Genomic DNA, 22,766 nt, shown 5'->3' on the forward strand with positions numbered 1-22,766 from the left:
CCTTAAGGATATGCAGATCCAGACCATGAGCCAAGCCCTAACTTATTTGCTAGGGTGTTTACCTTGAACAGCCCCTTAATAGTCAAAGAAATGTTAGCTAAATGTTTCTCGCTTCTTACATGCCACAGGCAAAGTAAAATGTGCAGCTACTGCGCATCATCTGAGGTGAAGTAGTTTAAGGGCTTAGAAATCTGAACAAGCAAGCAAGTTGCAGTAACATCAGTGTCTTGGGTAATTTTGAGCTAAGATAGACAGCAAAGTACAGCAGTAGCTTCTGCATGCTTTTTAGGTGAGGAGAACGTGTTTTCTACCTCTAAATTTACTGTAAAGAAAAGGAATTGCCATGGTTGATATGAAAGCTGAGCATGCTAAATTGGCATTAAGCTTATGGTGGGTAGCTCAAAGCACGTTAAAAAAATTTAACTCTGGAAGTGTGCCTGTATGCCTTAGCAGTCAACTGAAGCCCAAATATTTCAAGGTGAAAAAGGTAGTTGCTGTCTTTTTAGATGAGTTATTTAAGCCCAAGGTTTTTCTTAAACTCTTGTTTAAAGCTTTAGTCCATACTAAATGAAAACTTAGTAGGAACAAAACTGTAGGCAGTTTCAGTAAAAGGTTGATAACCCATAGCCAGTACTCTGGAGGAAGGAATAACGCAAGAGGTTCCTTTGGAACTGCCTTAGACTCCTGAGAGTCTGAGCGCAAACATGAAAGAAATGGCTGTGTCCCTCTGCTGCTTTGTTGGTCTGGAGTTGCTGTGAAATTGCAAAATATTGTCCATTGTGTAGAAACCTTCCACACAGCATGGTTACCCAAGGAACCAGTTTTCCTGGTCTAGCCTTTCTGAGAACGTGTATCGAGTTTTGGGTTTGTTTTTGGTTTATGGTGTTCATGGTGTTGTGGTTTAACCTCAGCTGGCAACTAAGCACCACCCAGCCGCTCGCTCACTCTCCCCGGTAGGATGGGGGAGAGAATCGGAAGGGCAAAAGTGAGAAAACTCGTGGGTTGAGATAAAGACAGTTTAATAGGGAAAGCAAAAGCCGCGCACGCCAGCAAAGCAAAACAAGGAATTCATTCCCTCCTTCCCATGGGCAGGCAGGTGTTCAGCCATCTCCAGGAAAGCAGGGCTCCATCACGCCTAACGGTTACTTGGGAAGACAAACGCCATCACTCCAAACGTCCCCCCACTTCCTTCTTCTTCCCCCAGCTTTATATACTGAGCATGGCATCACACGGTATGGAATATCCCATTGGCCAGTTTGGGTCAGCTGTCCTGGCTGTGCCCCCTCCTAGCCCCCCATGCACCTGCAGCCTTCTCAGCTGGTAGAGCATGGGGAGCTGACTAGCGTAAGCACTGCTTAGCAACAACTAAAACATCAGTGTGTTATCAACATTGTTCTCACCCTAAATCCAAAACACAGCACTGTACCAGCTACTAGGAAGGAAATGAACTCTATCCCAGCTGAAACCAGGACGCATGGAACAACAGGGAACTAGGCAATGGCTGGAAGAGGATTTGTTTAGTTTTCTTTTGTTTGTAATCTGTGGGTGCTGAGACAATGTCCTGGCTGAACACTTCAGTTACAGTGAACTGGAGGGACCCATTGCTGACAGACATTTGTCTAAATGCATTTTTTAAAAATCCCCAGTCACAGATAGTCCGTAGTCTTCCACAGGCAATCCCATGTGCTGCTTCACAGTTCTTTCCTTTACAAAACTTCCTGCCATCTAAAGTAAACCTCTTGCTGTAATTCTAGCCAGCTTACTTTTGCCATGACTAGACTTTATGTGTTTTGAGGACTGCTACCATGTCTCCCCTCAGTTCTTCAGACTAAACAGCGTCATTTGGTTTAGTCCTTCGTTGTAGTTCATGACATGTAAACACCTGGCCATCTTTGTCCCTCAGGTGTTCTGTTTGGTGTGTCCTGGGTCTGTTTTGAAGGGTATTGCCCATAACTAGATACTGTAGTGGCACAGAAGTCTCAGTATTGCTGGCTGAAAGAGAAAACCTGTGATGTAATTTACATATATGATACCCTTCTTACGTTACTTGATGACACTAGTATGATACCTTCAGGTTTTAGCTCTGAAGCGCACAGCTCTTTCGTTAAAGCTCAGAGCCTGAGACCAAAGGATATGAAACATTTGGATATTGTTGAGGTGGAACAGAAGTGATGGCCTCCCTGCTGGGCATCCATGACAGCTTCTGCTGCCATCTCTAGAGGGGTTGTGGCCCTTTTGCACAGAGGAAGAACAATGTATGTTAGAAGAGACTGCCGCATGTATACTAGAGCTTGCTCTTCTAAGATTCCCTTGAAACTATAAATAATTAAGAAGCTTATTTTACCTTCTAAATAGCTCACAAGCTCTGTGAGCTTACAAGCTCTGTTGCTTGTAAGGAACACAACTACTGTGTTGTAGCAGGCTATTTGGGCTGTCCTACTTAACAGCACTTCTGGGCTTCAACACTGATAGAGAAATAAGTGCTTCCCACTTACGCCAGGAGAGGTACTTTCTTCAGAAATGAGATTTTTAAAAAAGCACATGAATCCAAAGAGATGGGGAAGGATCATACAGACAGTTAGTTGAAGTGTGGGTACAAAACCACACAATTTTTGTAAGATGTACAAGATTGGCCCCAAAGGGACCAATTCTGTGTTGTATAGGTCAATATGGAATATAAGGTCATAAAAAAAATGCTTCCTAAATCTCCCTTATTAAAGAAGTGAGAAGGTTAGAATCTGGCCACAGAAATGTAATGGTAGTAGAGAGGAGGGACAAGCTGGTGATGTGCTGCTTTGCAACATTGACTATAATCACTCGCCTTGGGGACTATTTCAAACTCCATGGGTGTATAGAGTTAACGTGACAAAATGTGCTCTCTGTTACAAAATGCTGCTCCTGTCAGGCAGCAGAAGAGACACAGTTGAGAGCTTTATCTCCCAATTCTGCTTACAGAAGTGATGTAAGGAAAGTTGCATGTAAACAGTGCTGGGGGTTTTTGGTGGGTCTTTTTGTGTGGTGTGTTTTGGGGGTTTTTGGTTGGGTCTGTTTTGGTTTGTTTTGGGGTTTTTTTGACTGGTAATTGTTCTAAAGGTACCGACTCTTATTAGCTTGATAATACTCCTCTCTGCTGGAACAAAAAGTGAAAGTGGGATTCAGAATGCCTAAAAGCAACAAGATCCAACTGATAGTTTTTATTTACTGACGAAAAAGGCTAATTCCAATATCCTATTTTCTACCGAGGGTTGCTAACAGACCATGTTGTTTGTGTTAAGCTAGTCAAAGCGATGACTTTTCATTAATATATTTTAAAAGTTTAGTTTATTTTTTTGCAACCTTTTACTGTAAGGTTATCTTAATTCCTGTGATCATAACATTCAGATTGTATTCCAAAGGTAAATGTTTTACAGTGCATTCATTAAATGTAGAAGCTGAGCTTGTCTAAATTTCTGACTAATTATCTGGTCTTTTCTTTTTTTCAGGGTTTCGCAAAAATGATGAAATGAAGGCTATGGAAGTGTTGCCAATTTTAAAGGAAAAAGTTGCATACCTTTCAGGTACAGTTATTTTCTTCTGTAGTGGAATGCATAACTGTGTTGTTAAATGTAAAATGGTATTTTAAATACTTTAAATATCATTACAAAAGTCATGGAAAGCTAGGGTAGCACCTATTCCAGCTGGATATCCCAAACATAACATGAGCATTGTAAAAGATCTGTAATAAAGAAGATTATATGTTTTGTTGAATGTGGAACATACTGCTTGTTGTCATCCCGGTCGTGTCCTGTCCCGCCCGCATATCCAACAGCATTATTTAGAACAACCTAGAACAACCTGCTGTACCATAGTCATATTCCTTCGCTTATTTCTGGTTCTTCTGCTGGAGAGTTTTACAGAGATGGCTTTGTTACTGGCCCATCTGAAGCACTGGAGAAATATCTCTGTTGCAGAGGTGAGATTTCAGTGCATGTCTTTTGAAGCACACTTAACATCTTCGTGGTGAAATGAGTTAGCATCTAATTTTTGGCTGTCTCCAGCATACACCTTGAAGTTGGTTAGTTACTTAATGAGGAATAGCAGAGGATTTAAAAGTGGGATTTAGATGAATGAATATCATAACATATTCTATAACTTGATAAGTAACTTTACTTGATGGAATGATGGCTGAGGTGCTTATTCTTGTGGACTGCATTTTGGTGTGACTTTCTGAAGTAAGTACTTCCAAATCTGTTGGGATTAAACAACATTCTTTTTGCCATAATCTTAGTGTCAAATGATTTAGAGGACAGTGTCATATTTGAAAGGTTTTTTTTTTTGTTTGGATAAATAATTTGTCAAGAACTCCAAAAATAAAGCTCTTATCTGTAAATATTAAAACATACAAAATGATCCCTGAAACTGCACTCTTTAGAGATTTGCTGTGCATGGATGCTGATGCTTGCAAGTAGAGTGTGTAGTTCACACTACTACATCCTGTCCGCTCTGCTGAGTCAAGTAGAGGTGTTAGAGCAAAAAAGATGGGGTTTTTTTGGTTTTTGGGGTTTTTTTTAGAAGGTCCTGGCAACTGCAGTGAATGATATAACAGACTGCCCAGAGCCATTTTCCTTGGTAGTATGGGAACTCCCGATTCTTCTGCTTATGAACTGTAGTGCTGATGAAGGCTTGCTTAAAACTGCATTTTCAGAGGGAAAGAAGAGGAGAAAAGGGAGTTAAGCACAATATTTCAATCCCTCATTACTCTCTTTTTGACCTTGCTTTATGGCACTTAATGAAAATGTAGTCAGTTTTCATTCCAAAACCTCTGAATTTCCAGGTTGTTCAGAACTTAGTTTAGACCCCTTAGAAGGGATCTGAAAGATGACAGGTGTTCTCTAATGTTAATTTGTAAGCATACGGCATTCTCAAAAGGCATTAATTCAGTGACAGTGAAGTGGGCCAAACGAAAGCTGAAGATAAATTTAAGGGGAGATGATGGATTATGAACCAGAGCAGATGAGGTGCAGGCAGGAAGAAGTGGTTGCCAATTTGCCTGTGTGAAGGTAGCAACTTCTGACAGAAGAATGGAGCAAACAGCTGTAGGCAGCAAGACTGGGCAGAACTGATCTGCTGAAATCCATAGTTTCCCTTTTCCATTGCAAGTGGAGCTCAAATGAAATGAGATACATTAGTAGTGGAAGTGATTTAAAAAAAACCCAACCAAACAACCCACAATAAAACAGACAAAAAAAACCCTAACGAAACTGCCACCACCACTAGGGCTTAACCATTGTGGAACTAGAACTGTCAAGCTTTATACCTGGGAACACAAAGGTAAGAAAGACTGTTGGATTACTGACTTACAGAGGCTTTCAATGTACCTCATTTTTTTTTCTTCAAAAGTACAACTTTTGCTCCAGTACTTGGTTTTAATATTTGTAAGTACAATAACTGGTTAAGGTCTGTAGAAGTCGGACAAATTTATTGGGGATATGTCTACTAAAACTCTATATAAAAATAACTAAGTTATCTCTACTAAAAACTCTAATAGTCCCATTAAGCCTAAGGCATCCACAAACATCACTATAATTTTTGTATTTTGTTCTCCCTCATTTATCTTGGAGTTCTGGTAGAGTTGTTGCAACATGTTCATTGTTGATTGTCAAGTACCTTCTCAAGTAGAAAAAAAGTTTGACAATCAACAGTGTAAAGAAATGGTTCTTTTTTATAGATCAGGAAAGTTATACAAATAACACAGTCTGAAAAAAATTCATGGAGGGTTTGAGATCCTCAGTTCAATTCCCCAGTCTTTTCTCTGCCTTTCTCTGCTGAGTCCTTCTTTCTCCAAGTTAAATGAGTATGGGCTGTATAGCAGTATATTCATCTTTGTGTTCTTAGAATACTAAAGACACTGATCTTTCCACAATGCTGACTTTCTTAAGCACTTCTTGAGACCAGCTATTGTGAGATGAACATATAAGGCTGAGCCATCGTATGGGGGGACCTGGACAGGCTGGAAGAGTGGGCTAGCAAGAACAGTATCAAGTTCAACAGAGACAAGCGCAGAGTCCTCCACCTGGGTCAGAATAACCAAATACCCCAGTACAGGCTAGGGTCTGTATGGCTGAGGAGCAGCCTTGCTGAAAGGGGCCTGGGGGTCCTGGTGGACAACAAGCTGAACATGAGGCAGCAGTGTGCTGCTGCAGCAGTGAAGGCAAATTGGATCCTAGACTGCATCCATGGGGACATTACTAGCAGAGATAGAGATGTGATCATCCCACTCTACTGAGTGCTTTTCAGGCTGCACCTGGAGTACTGTGTCCAGTTCTGGTCCCCACAATTAATGAAAAATGCAAGCGGACTGGAGAGGGTCCACAGGAGGGCCATGGAGATGATCAAAGGGCTGGAGAACCTGCCCTATGAGGAAAGATTGGAGGAGTTAGGTCTTTTCTCCTTGGAGAAGAGAAGGCTCAGGGGGTACCTTATCACAGTATTCCAGTACTTAAAGGACAGCTACAAAGAGGATGGAGGCACTCTCTTCACAAGGAGCTACATGGAGAAGACAAGGAGCAACAACTGTTTCCACCATAGGTATCTCCTAAGCTGTTCTTGAGATGATGTTTTGATCCAATCAGAAATCTTGGTGTTTTAATCAAGTTAAAGCTCCCACCGAGGTACCACTTTTACTCCAAGTGTACTATGTTGTGATTAAGCTGTATTTATGAGAGTTTCCCTTTTCTCCTCCAACAGGTACCTCTTCGATCTGTGTTAGCCTGAGTTGGGCTGTAATTCTATAATGCTTTGTTTCAGTCTTTGCTTTTCATTTATTCCTTTCATTTGTTTTCAGGTGGATATATTTAACAGATCTACTCAACATAGTTTCTTTTTCTTTACATAGTCTGAGTACTTTATCACTTTGAAAAAACTACTCCAGTAGTTGCTTTTCCTCTGCCACAAATCACAGTACATCTGATGTGATTCACTTTTGCTTTCTCTTCCATCATTGCAGTCCAGTTTAGCCCCCTTTATTGAGCAGGTAATGATGTGTTTTTGAAAAAAAAAAAAAAAGAGTGCCTTTTTCATAATTTAGCGTATCTGAAGATGTATTTAGATGGAAGAGAATTCTTTCTCCTTGCCTCTGTTATCTGTAACACCAGCCAAGATACTTTAAAAAAAAAAAAAGGAAAAAAAAGGTGAATTTAGAACTAAATTGTGTACAACAAACCATGTACAAATGAGGACTATGGTGCAGATAAGTCATCTGGACTGGTTAAAATCTGTGTGTTCCTTGCATATCTTAAAACATGTTAGCGTAGCTGTGATGCTCAAACTGTTAAAGAAAGGTAAAGTTAATGATTGGATGACAGTTGGAGTGAGAAGGAGAGATGTAGTCTCTGAGAATTCAATTCTGAAACAGATCTTGAAGCAGGTATTTTTTTGCTAGGGCAGGAGGCAAGGAAGTACGGAAGAACAAATACTTCTGTGAAGTATTGTGAAGTACATCGTGCTGTTATGTAGGTTGATAACTGCAAAGTCCCAAAGCTCACCAAGCTAGGCTGAATTCTGGTATCTGTACGTATTGATTCTGTTATAAATTCTGTATTGGAAATACTTGTCCTTCGTGAAACCAGTCTGACAGACTGGACTGCTTTATCTTGTATTGGTCAAAGTAACAAAATAACTTGATGTGTAGAATGCAAATGCTTGGGTGCAGCTTCCCTGTGAATTCTGTGTTGTTTTTCTAAAATTCCCAACAAAGTGGTTCTCAAACAACAACAAAAAAAAAACATTGGGGGGGGGGGGGGGGGGGGGGGGGGGGGGAAAAGGGGGGGAGCATGGGGGGAAGAGAATAAGCTTCCTTGAACTGATTTTCACCTAACTGGGAAATAGTCTGCTTGAGTATTGGGTGTCTCACCACCTGAAATAGAAAAGCCTCCTAGAGATGTAACCATGAAGTACAAATGGAGTCTTGGATGCAATTTTTTTGTTAAGTTCAAACTGAAGTCTGTTGAAATACAGATACTCTTACATCTCTACACATACTTACACGAAGAGAGCATTTTCTTACAAGGTGCAGTTATCTTGGTTTCATATGAGGAAACAGCACTTGATAACTTGTCTTGCTTTTCAAACATGCCGTAAAAGCCCACTGTTTAGCTTTACCTAAGTACTTTGAAACTAGGTAAAAAGGCATTTCCTGAAAAAACTGCACTGCTCAGCCTGATGGATTTTGGTGCCGTTTGGAGACCATTGACGATACTGCTGTTAGTGATGTGCACTAGGCAGAAGTGATTCATGTTGGGTGACTCACGTGAGTTCATCAGCTACTGATGACACATCTTGGCATAAACAGAATATCTCAGTACTGTGGGGGTTTTATATAAAAGGAAAGGGGTAAAAATGGAAGTCTCACCGATGAAAGTAGTAGCTTAATATGTTTTTGTTAAACAGAAACAAACAGGGGGTTGGGCTGGATAAAGACTATTGTGAGACAGGAAATTCCCACCTGATGCCTCATACATTGCTGCTTTTAACATTCTTGTTTGTGTATGACATGGGAGCATCAGGAGCAAAGGAATGAGAGTTATTTATTGGAAAAGGCGTAAGAAAGCTTTCGGTATAGCTGATGAAAAAAACAAGTCTTAGGGACTTTTTTACTTAATATTTACGATTTTGGTATCTGGTTTAAGACCGGACAGTGAAATTCTTTTCACCAAAGATCAAAGCTGTATTAATTTCTTCATTACTCACCTAGACCTGAAATTTGTGCGACAGATTTTTCTCCAATGTAGAAAAATTTCAGGATATGATTTATCAGAAATTTGAGCACCATACTTTAAAAATGGGTTTTCTCTGTGGCGTATGTGGAGCTGGGAGCCCACTGAAGTGACATCCAAAATGACATAAAGAATATGGGTTTCTTTCCTCTGCCATGTTGGAAGATTGCATGATACAGGAGTTGCTGTGTGGGAAAGGCCCGGAGGACTGATCTGAGGTGACTGCATGTAACAAGGCATTTGTTTAAAATGTTTAGAGAGTGTTAAAGACAATTCAGCGTATGCTCTTCCCTGCTAGCGGCTGCTTTTTAAAGAAGAATTTCCACCCTGAGCAATCAAGCACTTTTTCTGGGGAGTTGGAATCAGTAGCGTTTACCAGTTGAAATGTAAATTTTTAAGATCTGTAGCTGATGGCCTGCGGTGCACTGAGGAGAGCATTAAGAGCTGCAACACTTTCAGATAAGTTTGGTAGCTTTGGAGCCCAGTGATCGCTCTGGAGCCGAGCAGAGGCCTGGGCTGTTGGACTCTCAGTCTTGTCATTTATCCTTCCTCTCTCTTGTGGCTTCTGTCTTGTTTTTATCCTGTCACTTGCTATGTAAAAATCCTCAAAGCTCTCTGCTTGGCAAGTGGGTCAGGATGGTCAAGACCAGACTTGCCTCTCTCCATTAGAATGAGACAACTCAGTTGTTTTTAATCTCATGTCCCACTTAAGAGGGTCATGGAAGATAAGAAAATGAACTTCCTTTTAAGTTTAGGTTTCTGGCATTGCAGCTTGACAGAAATTCAAAGCTGCTTTTGCCTCTTCTGAGTTTCATTTGGTGCCTCATGGGGAACATGTCCAGTGCAGACAATCCCTGGAGACCTTGGCAGCTAGGCTTAGTGCTAGGCTTAGTGCTCTAGCAAGCACATGCAGACTCTGTTGGGGAGGATAGTGATGAATTTTTGAGTGACTGGTTTTATTAATTTGCTTTTGGCCTTCCTTTCTAAGGTGTTTTTTTTTAAACTTTGTTTAGTAACATGGATTTACAATGAGGAGCTGATTTCCAATGAGAAATCATTCAGGACAGAGGATAGTGTTTTTCTGCGTTTCCATGGGACAGGAGAAAACAGTCCACACATCTGTGGTTGAGAACGTATATGTGAAATTTAGCTTGTAAGAATATGTCTGTGCTATTATACAAGTGTTAATAAAGACAGCCTACTGACTTGAATTTAGCATTTAGTAATGGTAACATTTTTGTGGTCACTAGCAAGGGGTTGGATATAAAATTGCATTTTAATGTTCAACTACAGTAAGTTGTGCAATTTAATGAATGAGATGAATACATTTAAGTGGAACCACTCAAAGTCAGATTTTTTGCCTTACATATTAAGTGGATTCAGAATTTCCTGCATTGCTAACAAAATTAAAAACTATAAACTGACAATTCAGAATGTGCACATCAGAACATGGGAAAAATATAAACTTAAATGCTTAAATAGTATCCTTCTACTCATCTAGTATATGCATTGGGTGTGAAATACTATACACCTAAACTCTGCTAGTAATGAAGTTAATGCTGAGTATCCTCTAAATACTTGCCTACAAAGTAGCATAACTCTGTATTTAAATTTAATCTGTACAGTTGCTGATTCAAAAGTGAAATACCTAACAAAGCACCATTTCTGGAGATGTCACACTGCCAGTCAAATTTGAATGTGACTCTAATGTGTAAGTGTAACACTATGGTTATTCTTTGTTTCAATTTTTTTCACAGATACTTCCTCATTGTAGGAATTGTGACAACATGCTGATTGATACTCCCAAAATTCAATTTTAAGCTGGTCTCTAAATGACATTGTTGGCATTTAACTTGAAATCACTTCTTTTTTTTTGAGTAAATATTAATGAAACAGTGTAGGACTTAGGTTTTCCAAAAGTATTCTGAAGAGCAGTTTTGCAAACAAGAATGGTGTTATGCTGTGAGGTCTTCTAACATGTTTAATTTTTCAGGTGGCAGAGATAAGCGTGGAGGTCCCATTCTAACGTTTCCAGCTCGTAGTAATCATGATAGAATACGGCAAGAAGACCTTAGAAGACTAATTTCATACCTAGCATGTATTCCTAGGTAAGTGATGGTCACTTGATAAGCTCTGAAGCTATAAAACAAGATAAATGGATTATGTTGCAGTACACCCACAAGCTAGAAGACTGAATGGGTTAAGAAAATGAGCAAATTCATACCAAGTTCTGCCAGTTACTGTTTTTGAACTGCTTTTTGGAAAAGACCTAAATAATTACTCTGCCTTCTAGAAGGAAGGATGTTGGCAGAATGGCTGGTGTGCTTTAGCTGGAAGTAGTTAGTGTCTTGGAAATGGCACTGTCATGCCATATTGCTGTCACTGTGTTGACGATTGCGAATAAAGCTCAAAGGCTTTCAGTACATCAATAATTAGAAACATACTGGTCATCATTCACAGTATGCCTTGTGTGGACTGAGGTCAGCACAACACTCCTGTTATTTGTATTAGATAAGTTATAGTGTGCTGATACAGCACAGGAATAACCAGAAGAGAGATATGTAAAATTGCTTGTAGAGTCTCAGATAAACCTGTGGAGAGGTCTGTGAAAGTACTGATATCATTGTATTATCAACAATTTAAGCTATGGATTACAATGTGCTATTTAAATAAATTGGCAGAAGTCAAATCCAGTGCTACTGTGTGTGTATATACACACACATATGGATATATAAAGTTATATACATATTAAAAAAAAGTTATATATTATATATATGTAAAAAAGTTTGTTCACATAGAACTTTGCTCCTAGTAGTAACTGAATTTGGGACAAAAATGATCATAAGACCCTGACTTTAGGTCCATCTCAGAATCTGCCAGCATTTGGTGCAGACTGGAGCAACGCTGACTGTGCTTGAATAAATTTGACTATGACCTCAAGGAGCAGTTGTCATTACAGTTGAAAAAAATCCCTTGGACAACATCCCTGAATGCAATACCTTCCATATTTCTGTAATGTGTTAATTTATAGGCAGTCATCTTTGCACCTGATGTAATCAGATGTCGGTTTCAGATTGACAAAAGTGCTTCCATAAAAATAACTTCAAGGCATCTAGTTGACAGTGTGTATGGCCTTCCTTAAGAGCAATTGCTGGTAATTCAATTATTCTAGTCTTTATTTCACTTTAAAGTGTAGGAGTGTTTAGTACTCTTTTTTTTTTTTTTTTTTTTTTTAAGTTAACTGAGGGATTTTGGGGAGGTAGAGGAAGGAGGATGGGAAGAAGGCTTGAGATTTTTACTTCTGAAATAATTTGACTTCACATTTGAAAGTTTGAGATGTATTCTAGCCCTCTGGAGCTTCAAGTTGCTAGAGAAGTTAATAGACAAATATGCATCAAAATATGCCCAAGAGAGTTTTCTAGAGATAATCTGGCCAAATGCAGTGGTCCTCTGGCAAAAGACGTATGTTAGTTTAGCATCAACAGGTTTAAAATGAAAAGAAAGTTAGTGCAGGTTTTATATCTCTGTAAGCATGGCAAAGCTTCGAGAATAAAGGGAGCTTTATTAAAAGCAAGACTCATTTTCATACAGGTCATGTTTTAGGGACTGACCATGCAACTGTTGCTAATTAAGAAGTCCCAACTGGTACAAATAGCCCCAAATATTTGGTCTGTCTATTAGTTATTGCAGTACTGTTACTCTACGTAGCTGAAGATTCAGAGGTATCAGTTGTTTGGCAAGAGGTCTAAACGCTTAAGGTGATTCAGTCTCACAATTTTACTAATTTAACAATTTATCTGATTTAAAAATATTGCTAAACTTAAGTCATCAATGCTGACTGGACCAGGTACTAGTGTAGTTCAGGTTTACCTAACAGATGACCTTGGCTGACTAAAGCCTCCTAGAACGATTTCTGTGATCCTTGGCCAAGAGGGATTCATCTTTTGTCAAATGATGGGGCCACATGATGGGAGGACACATCTGCATTGTATCGCGTGACGAGGGGTCACTTTGTACACCCCAGTAGATGTGTACCTCGTGAATTAGTGGCAAGCACTCCTCCTCATGCAGTGCTCAGTTTTTGTGGTAGGACAGGGATGGCCTGAGCAGCTCTCATATAATAGCATGCAGCCTTTCAATAATGGGTGTATCTTTAAAACAGTGGTTGTTTTTGTCCTTTAGTCCTGTGAGGCTGTTAGAAAACATTTTCACCGTGGTCAGAAAATTGTATGTTGTAGCCTACATGTATTCCAAGCCAGTTAATTTTAATGTATTTTCCTGCTACCGTTGCCATTTTTGGCATTCCTATGGGCAGGTGGGACAGCCAGCGTTCATCTTGATAAACTCCTTTTTTAAATAGCCGTTTGTTTTTGGGTTTGGTCTTTTTAAACCAACTTTAAGAAAGCTCCTAAGGAACCTGTATTATCACTTCTTTCAGAAGCTCTTCTGCTCTCCTCTATCAGTCATAACTCATCTTTCTACAGTGTGGCCAATGAGACTGTGTAAAGTATGCCAGTAAAGCTTCCCTACTTCTTGAACACTCTGAAAACCTCACCACATGAACTCCAGAATTGCATTTGCATTAGTCACATCCCTGAAAGTGACTCATGTACTCAAACAATAGACATTTGGTCCCTTTTGATAGTCCATTGGCTATGATGCATTGGTTTTGAAATATTTTTCCTTTCTGTGTTAACAAGGTCATGTAGCAAATTCTACTGGAACAAAATCAAAATTTCTGGTGGTGGTGGTGATTGCCACTTTTGATCAGCAGCAAGCACTAAGTGTACAAAAGATATTGATGAAAAGAAATTGAATCTGCCATTCTAGGAAGAGTTACCAGAGAATTTGGGTGTAAGGTCTGTTGACTTTTGGACAGCAAAATTGAGCTCAAATTTTATAGAAACAGGTTGATGTTGTTTTCTTCACAGCCATAAAATGCATTCTTACCCATTAACTATCCACAAATCGATCCTGTTACAGAAGGAATTGTCAGTAAAGGGTTTTTTTCCCTCTACAGACTCTTTAACTCTCAGATAATATGGGACTCAATCTGAGACAGTTTAAAAAACTTGCAGAAGTGATAGGTAAGAACAGTATGCCATCTTCTGTCTTTTAGAGGATCCCCTCAATCATTAGAAAGGCATGAGTATTGTCATCAGTAAAGTGTGTGCATGTGTGTGTTCTGAAGAGTCAATTGTAAATGAATTAGATATTGCTGCTTCAGTAAATGGTGTGTTTAATGTGTGTGTAAGGTGAAGGAGAAACAAGACTGGAAGATGAATCATCGTTAATATAAACAATGAAAATGAAAGAGGAGATAAAGACAGATTATCAAATCAGCAACAGGTGTAAAGCTGTCACCCACAAGGAGTTTGGCAGGGGGGTAGGAGAAGCTTCCTGAGAGGTTCATGAGATCTGCTGTATGTGTCAGCTAGTCAAGAGTGAGACCCTAGGGTTTTACGGTTAGCTGAGGAGACCACATTCATTATAGGCAGTGTGGTGCAGTAGAGTGCTGTGTTTGAAGTTGTAACATTTGCTTGATAACCTTTTCTTCTTTCTTCTGCAGTGAGGAAGTATGTAAACGAGGATTCACCGTCATTGTAGATATGCGTGGGTCAAAATGGGACTCCATAAAGCCTCTGCTGAAGATTTTACAGGAATCCTTTCCATGTTGTATTCATGTTGCACTGATAATCAAGCCAGACAATTTCTGGCAGAAACAGAGGACTAACTTTGGCAGCTCTAAGTTTGAGTTTGAGGTAACTTCCCCTATGGTAATACAAATTTACATTTATTTCATGGTTTTAAGTGTGCTCACTACGGATCAGCATCTTGAAAACTCTCAGATAAATTATGTTCTAGATGAGAGGAAGGGTGCATTAGGCCAGTGGTGCTAGAGGGAATGTGGTTTTCTTCATGTACTTAGGCTAGGTAGTTGTGCATGTTGTCGTTTATAGTCTTTTTCTGAGCATGAGAAAGATGGAATTAGGGTTTTACCCCTAATGGTAAAAAGTTAGGTTTCATCTGTGTGTTGTCTTGGTCTGCATTGTGGTAGTCGTGATATCACCAGCATCCAGAGGAAAGCAACCAACTGAATCTTGCTGTTATCCTCCTGCTGCTTTAGATTACACAAAGTCAAAACTTAATCAAAACAGTAGTCAAAAGAGTGGTTGCTGTTTTGTCCTTAAGTGTAGTGAGGTAAGAAAGAAGTAAAATATTTCTTTCATTTAGGGAAATACCTGCAAGACAGGAGGCTGATCGGAATTCATATTTGGAAAGAAGTGTATGAGAAAAGTCATGTGGACTTCATGGGCAAAATGATCAACTCTTACAAAGAGAAAAACAAAAACTTGAAAGAAAATTTCAAATTCGTTTTAGTAACAGCATTTTTTAATTTTCTTTTTTATTTTTTAGACAAATATGGTGTCTCTGGAAGGCCTTACCAAAGTAGTTGATCCTTCTCAGCTAACCCCAGAATTTGATGGCTGTTTGGAGTACAACCATGAGGAGTGGATAGAAATCAGAGTTGCCTTTGAGGACTACATTAGCAATGCAACCCATATGCTGTCCAGACTGGAGGAACTGCAAGATATATTGTCAAAAAAGGAAATGCCTCAGGACCTGGAAGGTGCTCGCAATATGATAGAGGAGCATTCACAATTAAAAAAGAAAGTCATTAAGGCCCCTATCGAGGACCTTGATGTGGAAGGACAAAAGCTACTTCAGCGGATACAGAGCAGTGATAGCTTTCCCAAAAAGAACTCTGGGTCAGGGAATGCAGACTTACAGAACCTTTTACCCAAAGTATCCACCATGCTGGACAGGCTGCACTCAACACGGCAGCATCTGCATCAGATGTGGCATGTGCGGAAATTGAAATTGGACCAATGTTTTCAGCTCAGGCTGTTTGAGCAGGATGCTGAAAAGGTAAGGGATTGAGGGAGAGGAGTATAAATGGGTGCTGCTTGATGGACTTGAAAGAAGTACCACGGATAACTGCAAATAGTAATTTTTGTCTTTAGAGTTAATCACAAGCCTTTTTATGGGACATAAAGGATTTCTTGATTGAGAGTGACTCTTAGTCTTCTGGAGTAAAGGGGACGGGGTAGTAATTCTAAGCTGTAGAGAATACAGGTAGCTCTCACTGAAGAAAATTTTAAGTGGTAGTGACTTTAAAGCTTTTGCTTTGGTAAATTTTTGTTCCAGATAGATGCTTTTGCATGCATCAAGTGAAGATGAATAATGTATACTTTATAAATACAGATGACTAAGGACTACATTGGTCTTCTTTTGAGTGACCCTTGGGATTTGAGTGACAGGCAGTCGACAAAGTCTGAAGAGGCTGACATGGGGAACTGCTTCATTGATGCAGGTTTTCAAGTCCCAGGCTAAAACCTGATGTATCTCTTTAGACAGTGCATGTGTCATTAACAGGGGACTGAGTGATCTCAGAATGTTTGGGGCTAACCAGTCCCTTCAAATGAGAAAGCACTTGATCGTCATGGAACTTGAAGAGGAAATATGGCAGGCAGTGCACTTTTAGTTGAGCTCAAATAAGATCTATTTTCATATAGAATTGTTTTGCAATCACTTCTTATTAACTTGTTACCATGGAACAAATAGCTTTAAGGAAGGGTGGGGAGTTTTTCTCCCAGAGAAGTAACTGGCCTATGCAGTCAAGCGGTAAGTATGGTCTTTGTCAGATTTACCAAAGGTCTGTGTTAAACCGGTATCCTGCTCTCCAGCAGTGGTCATAAGCAGATGCATGGGGAAGAGTAAAAGCAGGGCAAACATACGTAATACTTCTTCTTCCTCCTTCTTCCTCTGTTTTCTTCCTCCGTACTTTCTCTTACCCTCATCATTTCAGCTCAGGGACTTCGTTTACATTACTCTTAATGTTTTTCTGCTGTGTTTAAAAAAGAAATCATTTTTTAAAAGTACCATTTAAAGTAAGTGTTTACTGAATAGGTATAGCTGAAAATAGTAGGGGCATGTAAAGAGTTGAAAAAAATCTGGTCAAGTGAATTTAGAGTTATAAAATTATTAAGAAAATGACAAGCTGTTGGTCTAGTATTGCTCTTTCAGGCCCAAAATGCTTTTTAGCAACCTTTCAGCCACTTAATTGCAGCATTAATTATTCTTTATTATAGCATGAACAATATATATTTTGATGGTGTTCACGTGATATTGAAAGATGTTCTTCATTTACTCATCTAAAAGTTGCTTACGTAACTTGGGCTTTAAGAAACTCCTTGTGAAATACTTGAGCCTGTGGGATTGATCTCTGTCCTGCCATGTGGTTGCATAAGCTCCTATCTGTGTTTTCTACAGTCCCGATTCCAAGAAGTCGTCTATATTAAATTAACGCATCTTTCTTTCAAGATAGAGGGAAATGTTAGGCACCTCAAAATGGGGTTGACAGCAGCTAACATACCTGGGACTTAATCTTTTTCTACTGGTTGATGAGAGAGTAAAAAACAAGGTTTGTGTAGTAACCCAGCTCACTTTTGGATTAAGGCCCTTGCCTTAATCTCCTTGCAGCCCTTATTTCACTGCTTGCTTCAGATTAGATTTCATAGCTCAGGGCTTCTTTATCAGTGTATGTCTATGTGGTTTATTTAGGTGTGGGAAAGGGCTGGATCTTTGTTGGAAAAATAAAGGGTATTGGATGGGGAGAAATAAACCTGTTCATTTTGGAGGACTTGCACAACTCTTTGCACAAGAAACGTGGGCTGGTTCAGGAGAAGAGAAGGCAAAAAAGGGGTGAGGTGGGAGAGAATCTGATTGGAATTGCCCTGTAGGTATCTGAAGGCAGCAAAGTCAGACTACCTACAGAAAGGTGGTCACGAGCAGGACCAAGTGTCTATTTTGAATAATGTTCTAACACATCTTCACTGTAGTCTAGATAAACTGAAAACTTTAGGAGTATGTGATCAGCTGTCTCGGTTGTCTAAGCTCTTAAAACTTTTTTTTTATTGTTTACAGTCCTTACCATATTGTGCTCTACTTATAATTTGATTTGTCACGTACCTGGGTGGAATAATGGATTTGATATTATTGCTCTGTTAGCCAGCATATTTTAAAAGATCTTTAAATGAGTACTTGCTGCTCATTGCTACCATTTTTTTTCTAAACAATCTTTTTCAGCTTATCCAGAGAGTAGGTGGGTCTTTTGAGCTGAGATATAGCAAAGGTTTCAAGACCATTGCGGGGGGTGGTGGGGGTGGGGGTGTTAAACTTAGCCTTTTGCTCTGTTGCTTGGTCTTTGAAAACTTCATCTTCCAGTGCTACAGCATGCCTATGTATCTCCATTGATGGTCATTGTCAGATTAAAATTTGCTTGGGTATTAAAATACTGTAAAAAAAAAAAAAAAACAAAAAAAAACACGAACATATATAAAGATTATTCCTAAACTTGTCTGGAAGAAGGTAATGTGTAACTCTGTGCTCAATTATAGCTTTTAAAATTTGTTTAGCAATAGAAAAGTTGGTTTCAAATCTGCTGTAAAGTTATGAACTAAAAATATTAAACTTGCTACTCAAGTACTTGATCAGCAAGAATGAATTTATATTTAATTTCCATGAGTTGCCATTTTCATTCTAAATTACTAAGCTGCTGACATCATGAAATGCTGACACTAGAGAACGTATAAGCTTGGTAACCCAGGGCTGTGCTCCAAGCCTGTTTGTTTACTATGACTTCTTTGTAGTAATGAAGTTTATGACTTTATGATTATGACTTTACTGTAGCTTGTTGAGATAAACAGCTATAGTAAAGATTTAACAGCCTCAGCTCTCTGGTCCGAAAAATCAGATTTCAGCAATGATTTGGTTAAAACGTATGGTAACTTACAATGGAAAGAGCATCAGTGTTAATTTTTATGGCCTTAGACTCTGTCTTCTGTGTTCACAGATTTCTCACATTACTTCTCTATGATTTCTGCCATAACAAATTAGTGATTTTTTTTTTTTTTTCTTTCTTTCCTTAATATTTTCTTGCAGATGTTTGACTGGATCACACACAACAAAGGTCTGTTTCTGAACAGCTACACAGAGATCGGAACCAGTCACCCCCACGCAATGGAGCTTCAGACACAGCACAATCACTTTGCCATGAACTGTATGGTAAGAACAGGCCTCACTTTACAGCACTGACATGTTATCTATTTGCTCTATGTTAAGGTAGAATTCATAAATCACACACATAAATCATTCCTTCTGTTACAAGTAGTGCAAATTTGTATTTGAGAAGTGAAATTATAAAACACAAAGATGGAAAATAGAGGGTAGCCAGGTACAGAGGTACTGTGATCAAGCAACAAAATTATTTTGACAAATGGCAGTATTCAACACAACCTCAGCACTTCTCAAATATGAGCATCCAAACTTCTAGAACCTGGGATGTGTGTTTGAGTACTGCTTTGAGTCTTGTAGGAAATTTCAGAGAATCATGTGTAATACAGAATTTAGCACTCCATGCAGAAAGAAATAGCTCTCAGGATCTTCTGAATAGATTGCAACTGAGAGAAAAAGTTCTGAGAAGTAATGATCAACAGCTGAGCCTGGTATAATAATTTTCCATATTTTTAAGAAGACACACTTCTCATTTCTGGCACAGCAGAATGGAGTTAAACTTTTTTTTTTGGTCAAATATCATCTTAGGATGAGCTATCAGTAGGCTGCAATTAAAAAATTGGATTTTAACTGGCAGTGAGTGAAAGCTGCTTATTTTTAGTTTCATGAATTCCCGTTTGAACATGGGGACTAAATTTTCAAGTACATTTAGGTCCTTTTCACTAGGAGGATTGGAAGTGTTTAAATAACTTTGGGAGTCTGGGCCTAAATCCAGTCCCTGGCTGTCAGCTCAGTGAAGGAAGAACACTACCAGTCTTGTTAGAAATTAACATCCTTGGCAGTCCAAGGATGGGAATTGAATTAAAGTATGGTCGAAACAATCAGCTCTTGCAAGAGAGTGTTTTTGTAGGACAGGACTACTAATTGTGGAAAGAGAGAGTGGCAAAGTAAACTTACCTAGGTTATGCGTCTTGCTGAAATAATGAAAGGACTAGTAAGGCAGCTCTTGTGTATGGTATAGCTACAGTTAAGGCAATAGAAGACATGAGTGGAGAAGGCACATTTTCTTCTTTTGCAACTCAGCTATGTTTGCAAAAGTTTAAAAAAACAAAAATCAATATGAACTTTTTGAAAAGAGTAAAACAAATGCTGGGGAACATTGTAATGAAGTTATGTAACATCATATATGGATTTAACTTTGACCATTAGGTTTGGAAGGTATAGGTTCACTCCACGGGCAGGCGGAATTGTTCCTTTATGGAGTACCTCGTTGTTGCTCATTGCTCTGCATATGAAGTAAAGCAGAAAGGAACTCACGGAAGGACAGTAGGCGTCATTGACATGAGATGACTTTTGGAACTTAGTAATTTTGGATGGCCTTCCATGCAATTCTTGGGCTTGTACTCTAAAGGTTAAATTCTTCTTCTGTCAGCTTGTCCTTCATACAAAATGAACTTGTATTAGTCACTGTTGTCCTCTTTTCTTCAAATTGGATGACTTTTTCCACCACCCCACCCCCCCCACCTAAATACTGTTCAGATGCTATCAACAGTAGGAAGCACTTGAGCAATGTAGCATAATCCCTCCTGCTCTGTTTTTGTTGTTAGTCTTTTGCTGTTAATCTCTGTTTTGCCTGTAGTAGTTAAATTCATTAACTACAGAGGACTTTTTCTCAGCCTGTACAATGATTTCTTAAAGCATGCAAGGAGAAGCTTAAATTTGGGGCACATTAAACAGTCCAAATATTCAAAAGGGGAAAAACAAGCTGCAGTTTTTTGATGTGTATCTGTAGCATAGCCCCCCTCAGAAAGTGGGTCTTTGGCACAGAATAGGAAAATACAAATTCAAAACAATCAGTCCCTGGTTTTGATTTAAGCAGCGTTCAGATTTTCTGCGTTTTATTTGGTTAAATGGTAAAAGCCTTACATGTAGATTAGGGGGAAAGATTAAACTGAACGTGACATAAAAAAATATGACGTGAACTGATTGAATTTTGGCAGGCCTTATTTTTCATTAGCTTTTAACTGGAAAAGTGTCAAGCAATCTTTACTCCCGCAAGCATGTTCAGCTTCTCCCCGACCACTCTTCACATAACACTCCGTGCTTAATAAGCTACTATTGGTTCACTGTTCCTGTCAGTGTAACTCTTCAGTAATCAGAGTTGATTTAAGATCTCCTCTTAAGAGCATGTGAATGCTCTAACACTAGAGATGAAATTTAACTTTTAACCCATCTACAACCATGCAAATTTATTCAGCTGGATGGCGTAGAGGAAGGAAAACTGGCAACTATATATGAGGTTTATTATACACAAGAGATTTTGAAGGCTTTTGATTGTGGCCCTAATTGGACCCTAATAGATACTGCTTTCCAGGCAGTTTCCTTGGGTGCACTTTAGGTGAGGAAGGGGACTGTTCAAAGGGTAAATGCTGCCCAAGCAGCTGAATGCAACCTCTTGCACTTGCTTGCAGCTTAACCGTGATAATTGATGTTGCAGCTGCTTTTCCCAACTCATTGTGGTTGCTGCAAGGCACATGCTCCCTTCAGAGCAGGTGCTACCCTCTGTCAGTAGCTGGCTCTCCCATCTCCCCTTCCTTCCCAAGTAGCAGCTTGGCTTTCTGAGAGGTGCAGGAGGGCAACTTCTGCAGCTGTTTATGCCAAACTCGGGTGAGAAAGAGCGATGGCCTTTGGGTGAGATGCCAAAATTTTAATCTGGTCTTCCAGTCTGAAATGAGCCACCTGGATGTAAACCGTTGTGAAAGCTACCTAGTTCCTGTCATGAACAGGAGTCGCTTACATCAAGGACAAAGAGGACTTGCTGAATATTTCTTTTTTTCCTTGTAATGGCTTTCTGCCATTTTTAGATTCTGATTTTCAGTATCACAGCACAAAGTAGTTGGAAGTTTAAACCAAATATTGTAAAACAAAAAGGTGAAGAATACATTGAGGGAGGCATTTAACTGTACTTGCAGCAGTTTCACTAGCAAACGATATGCCTAGGAATCTTGTGTATTCAGTATGCGATAGGCTCATGTGGTTGCACTTCAAGGTAACAGGAATAAGTTCATGGAAGTCTTAAGCTTAATACACAGACTGGTTCTCATTGCGATGAAACTGTCCCAGAGAAAGCTGGATAGATGCAGTGATGTGCATTGAAGATGGTTACCATTGCTTAACACACAGGTTCATGTGGCTAAAAAGGCTGCTGTCTGAAAGATAGTTCACATGTGCAGCTGTAGGTATGTGACCTGCTATTACTGAATTCAAGAGGCTGTTCACTGATAAATGTCAAGGCTGTGTCTTCATAGGGCAAGTAGATCCCATATTCCCTAACTGTGGGGAAAAACAAACTTGCAATGATTCTCTCTAAAGATGTGGATGGATTTTCAGTGCAACTTAAAAGGCCTGCTTTCAGCAACAGTAAATTGCTGTTGTCAAGTCCTGAGATTCATTTGAGTTAAGCAATACTCAGGTTTAGCTTGAAGTTCCTCTTTGGGTGACTAAACCAATGCTTCACTTCTCAAAACAAGTTTTTAGTACCTTTTAAGGGAGAAACTTGCAAATAAGGCATCATAGGAGTTGCAGATACAAAAATTAGCTGTCGAGTTTTTGAACTGCAAAGTACCCATGATTATATGATTAGTCAGTCTTGCATGCAAGAGTGGGAGAGACTGATTCTGTGTCTGTCCACTCTTTTTCCTGCCATTTTCCATTTGCCTGCTGGGACACAAGGGAAACAAAAGCAGCCGTGAAATATGGGTGAGGAGGAGGAGGATGTTATCTATCTGAATATTTTCTTCTACACTTCTTGCCTAGATCAAATGACCTTGCTTTCATTACAGCTTAACTGTGCCCCTTACTGCAGTAGTAAGGGTCAAAATGACTGGAAATTTAGGCAAAAGGAAACTTTCTTTGGAGAAAGCTGACACTGGCTAC

At 39.3% G+C, this 22,766-nt stretch overlaps 1 protein-coding gene across 1 annotated transcript in view; it reads left to right on the forward strand.

Moving 5' to 3' along the window:
* The first annotated feature begins 3,475 nt into the window (after positions 1–3,475).
* The window catches only part of TRIO (trio Rho guanine nucleotide exchange factor), a 183,943-nt gene continuing 164,652 nt past the window's right edge, over positions 3,476–22,766 (forward strand). The window contains exons 1-5 of the mRNA XM_009325001.1: positions 3,476–3,557; positions 10,747–10,861; positions 14,323–14,515; positions 15,171–15,683; positions 18,759–18,881. Of these exons, the coding sequence (XP_009323276.1) occupies positions 3,503–3,557; positions 10,747–10,861; positions 14,323–14,515; positions 15,171–15,683; positions 18,759–18,881 (999 nt within the window). The 5' untranslated portion in view covers positions 3,476–3,502. The remainder of the gene's footprint in view (positions 3,558–10,746; positions 10,862–14,322; positions 14,516–15,170; positions 15,684–18,758; positions 18,882–22,766) is intronic.

The sequence above is a fragment of the Pygoscelis adeliae genome, unplaced genomic scaffold (assembly GCF_000699105.1).
Source record: "Pygoscelis adeliae isolate BGI_AS28 unplaced genomic scaffold, ASM69910v1 Scaffold86, whole genome shotgun sequence".
Taxonomy (NCBI): domain Eukaryota; kingdom Metazoa; phylum Chordata; class Aves; order Sphenisciformes; family Spheniscidae; genus Pygoscelis; species Pygoscelis adeliae.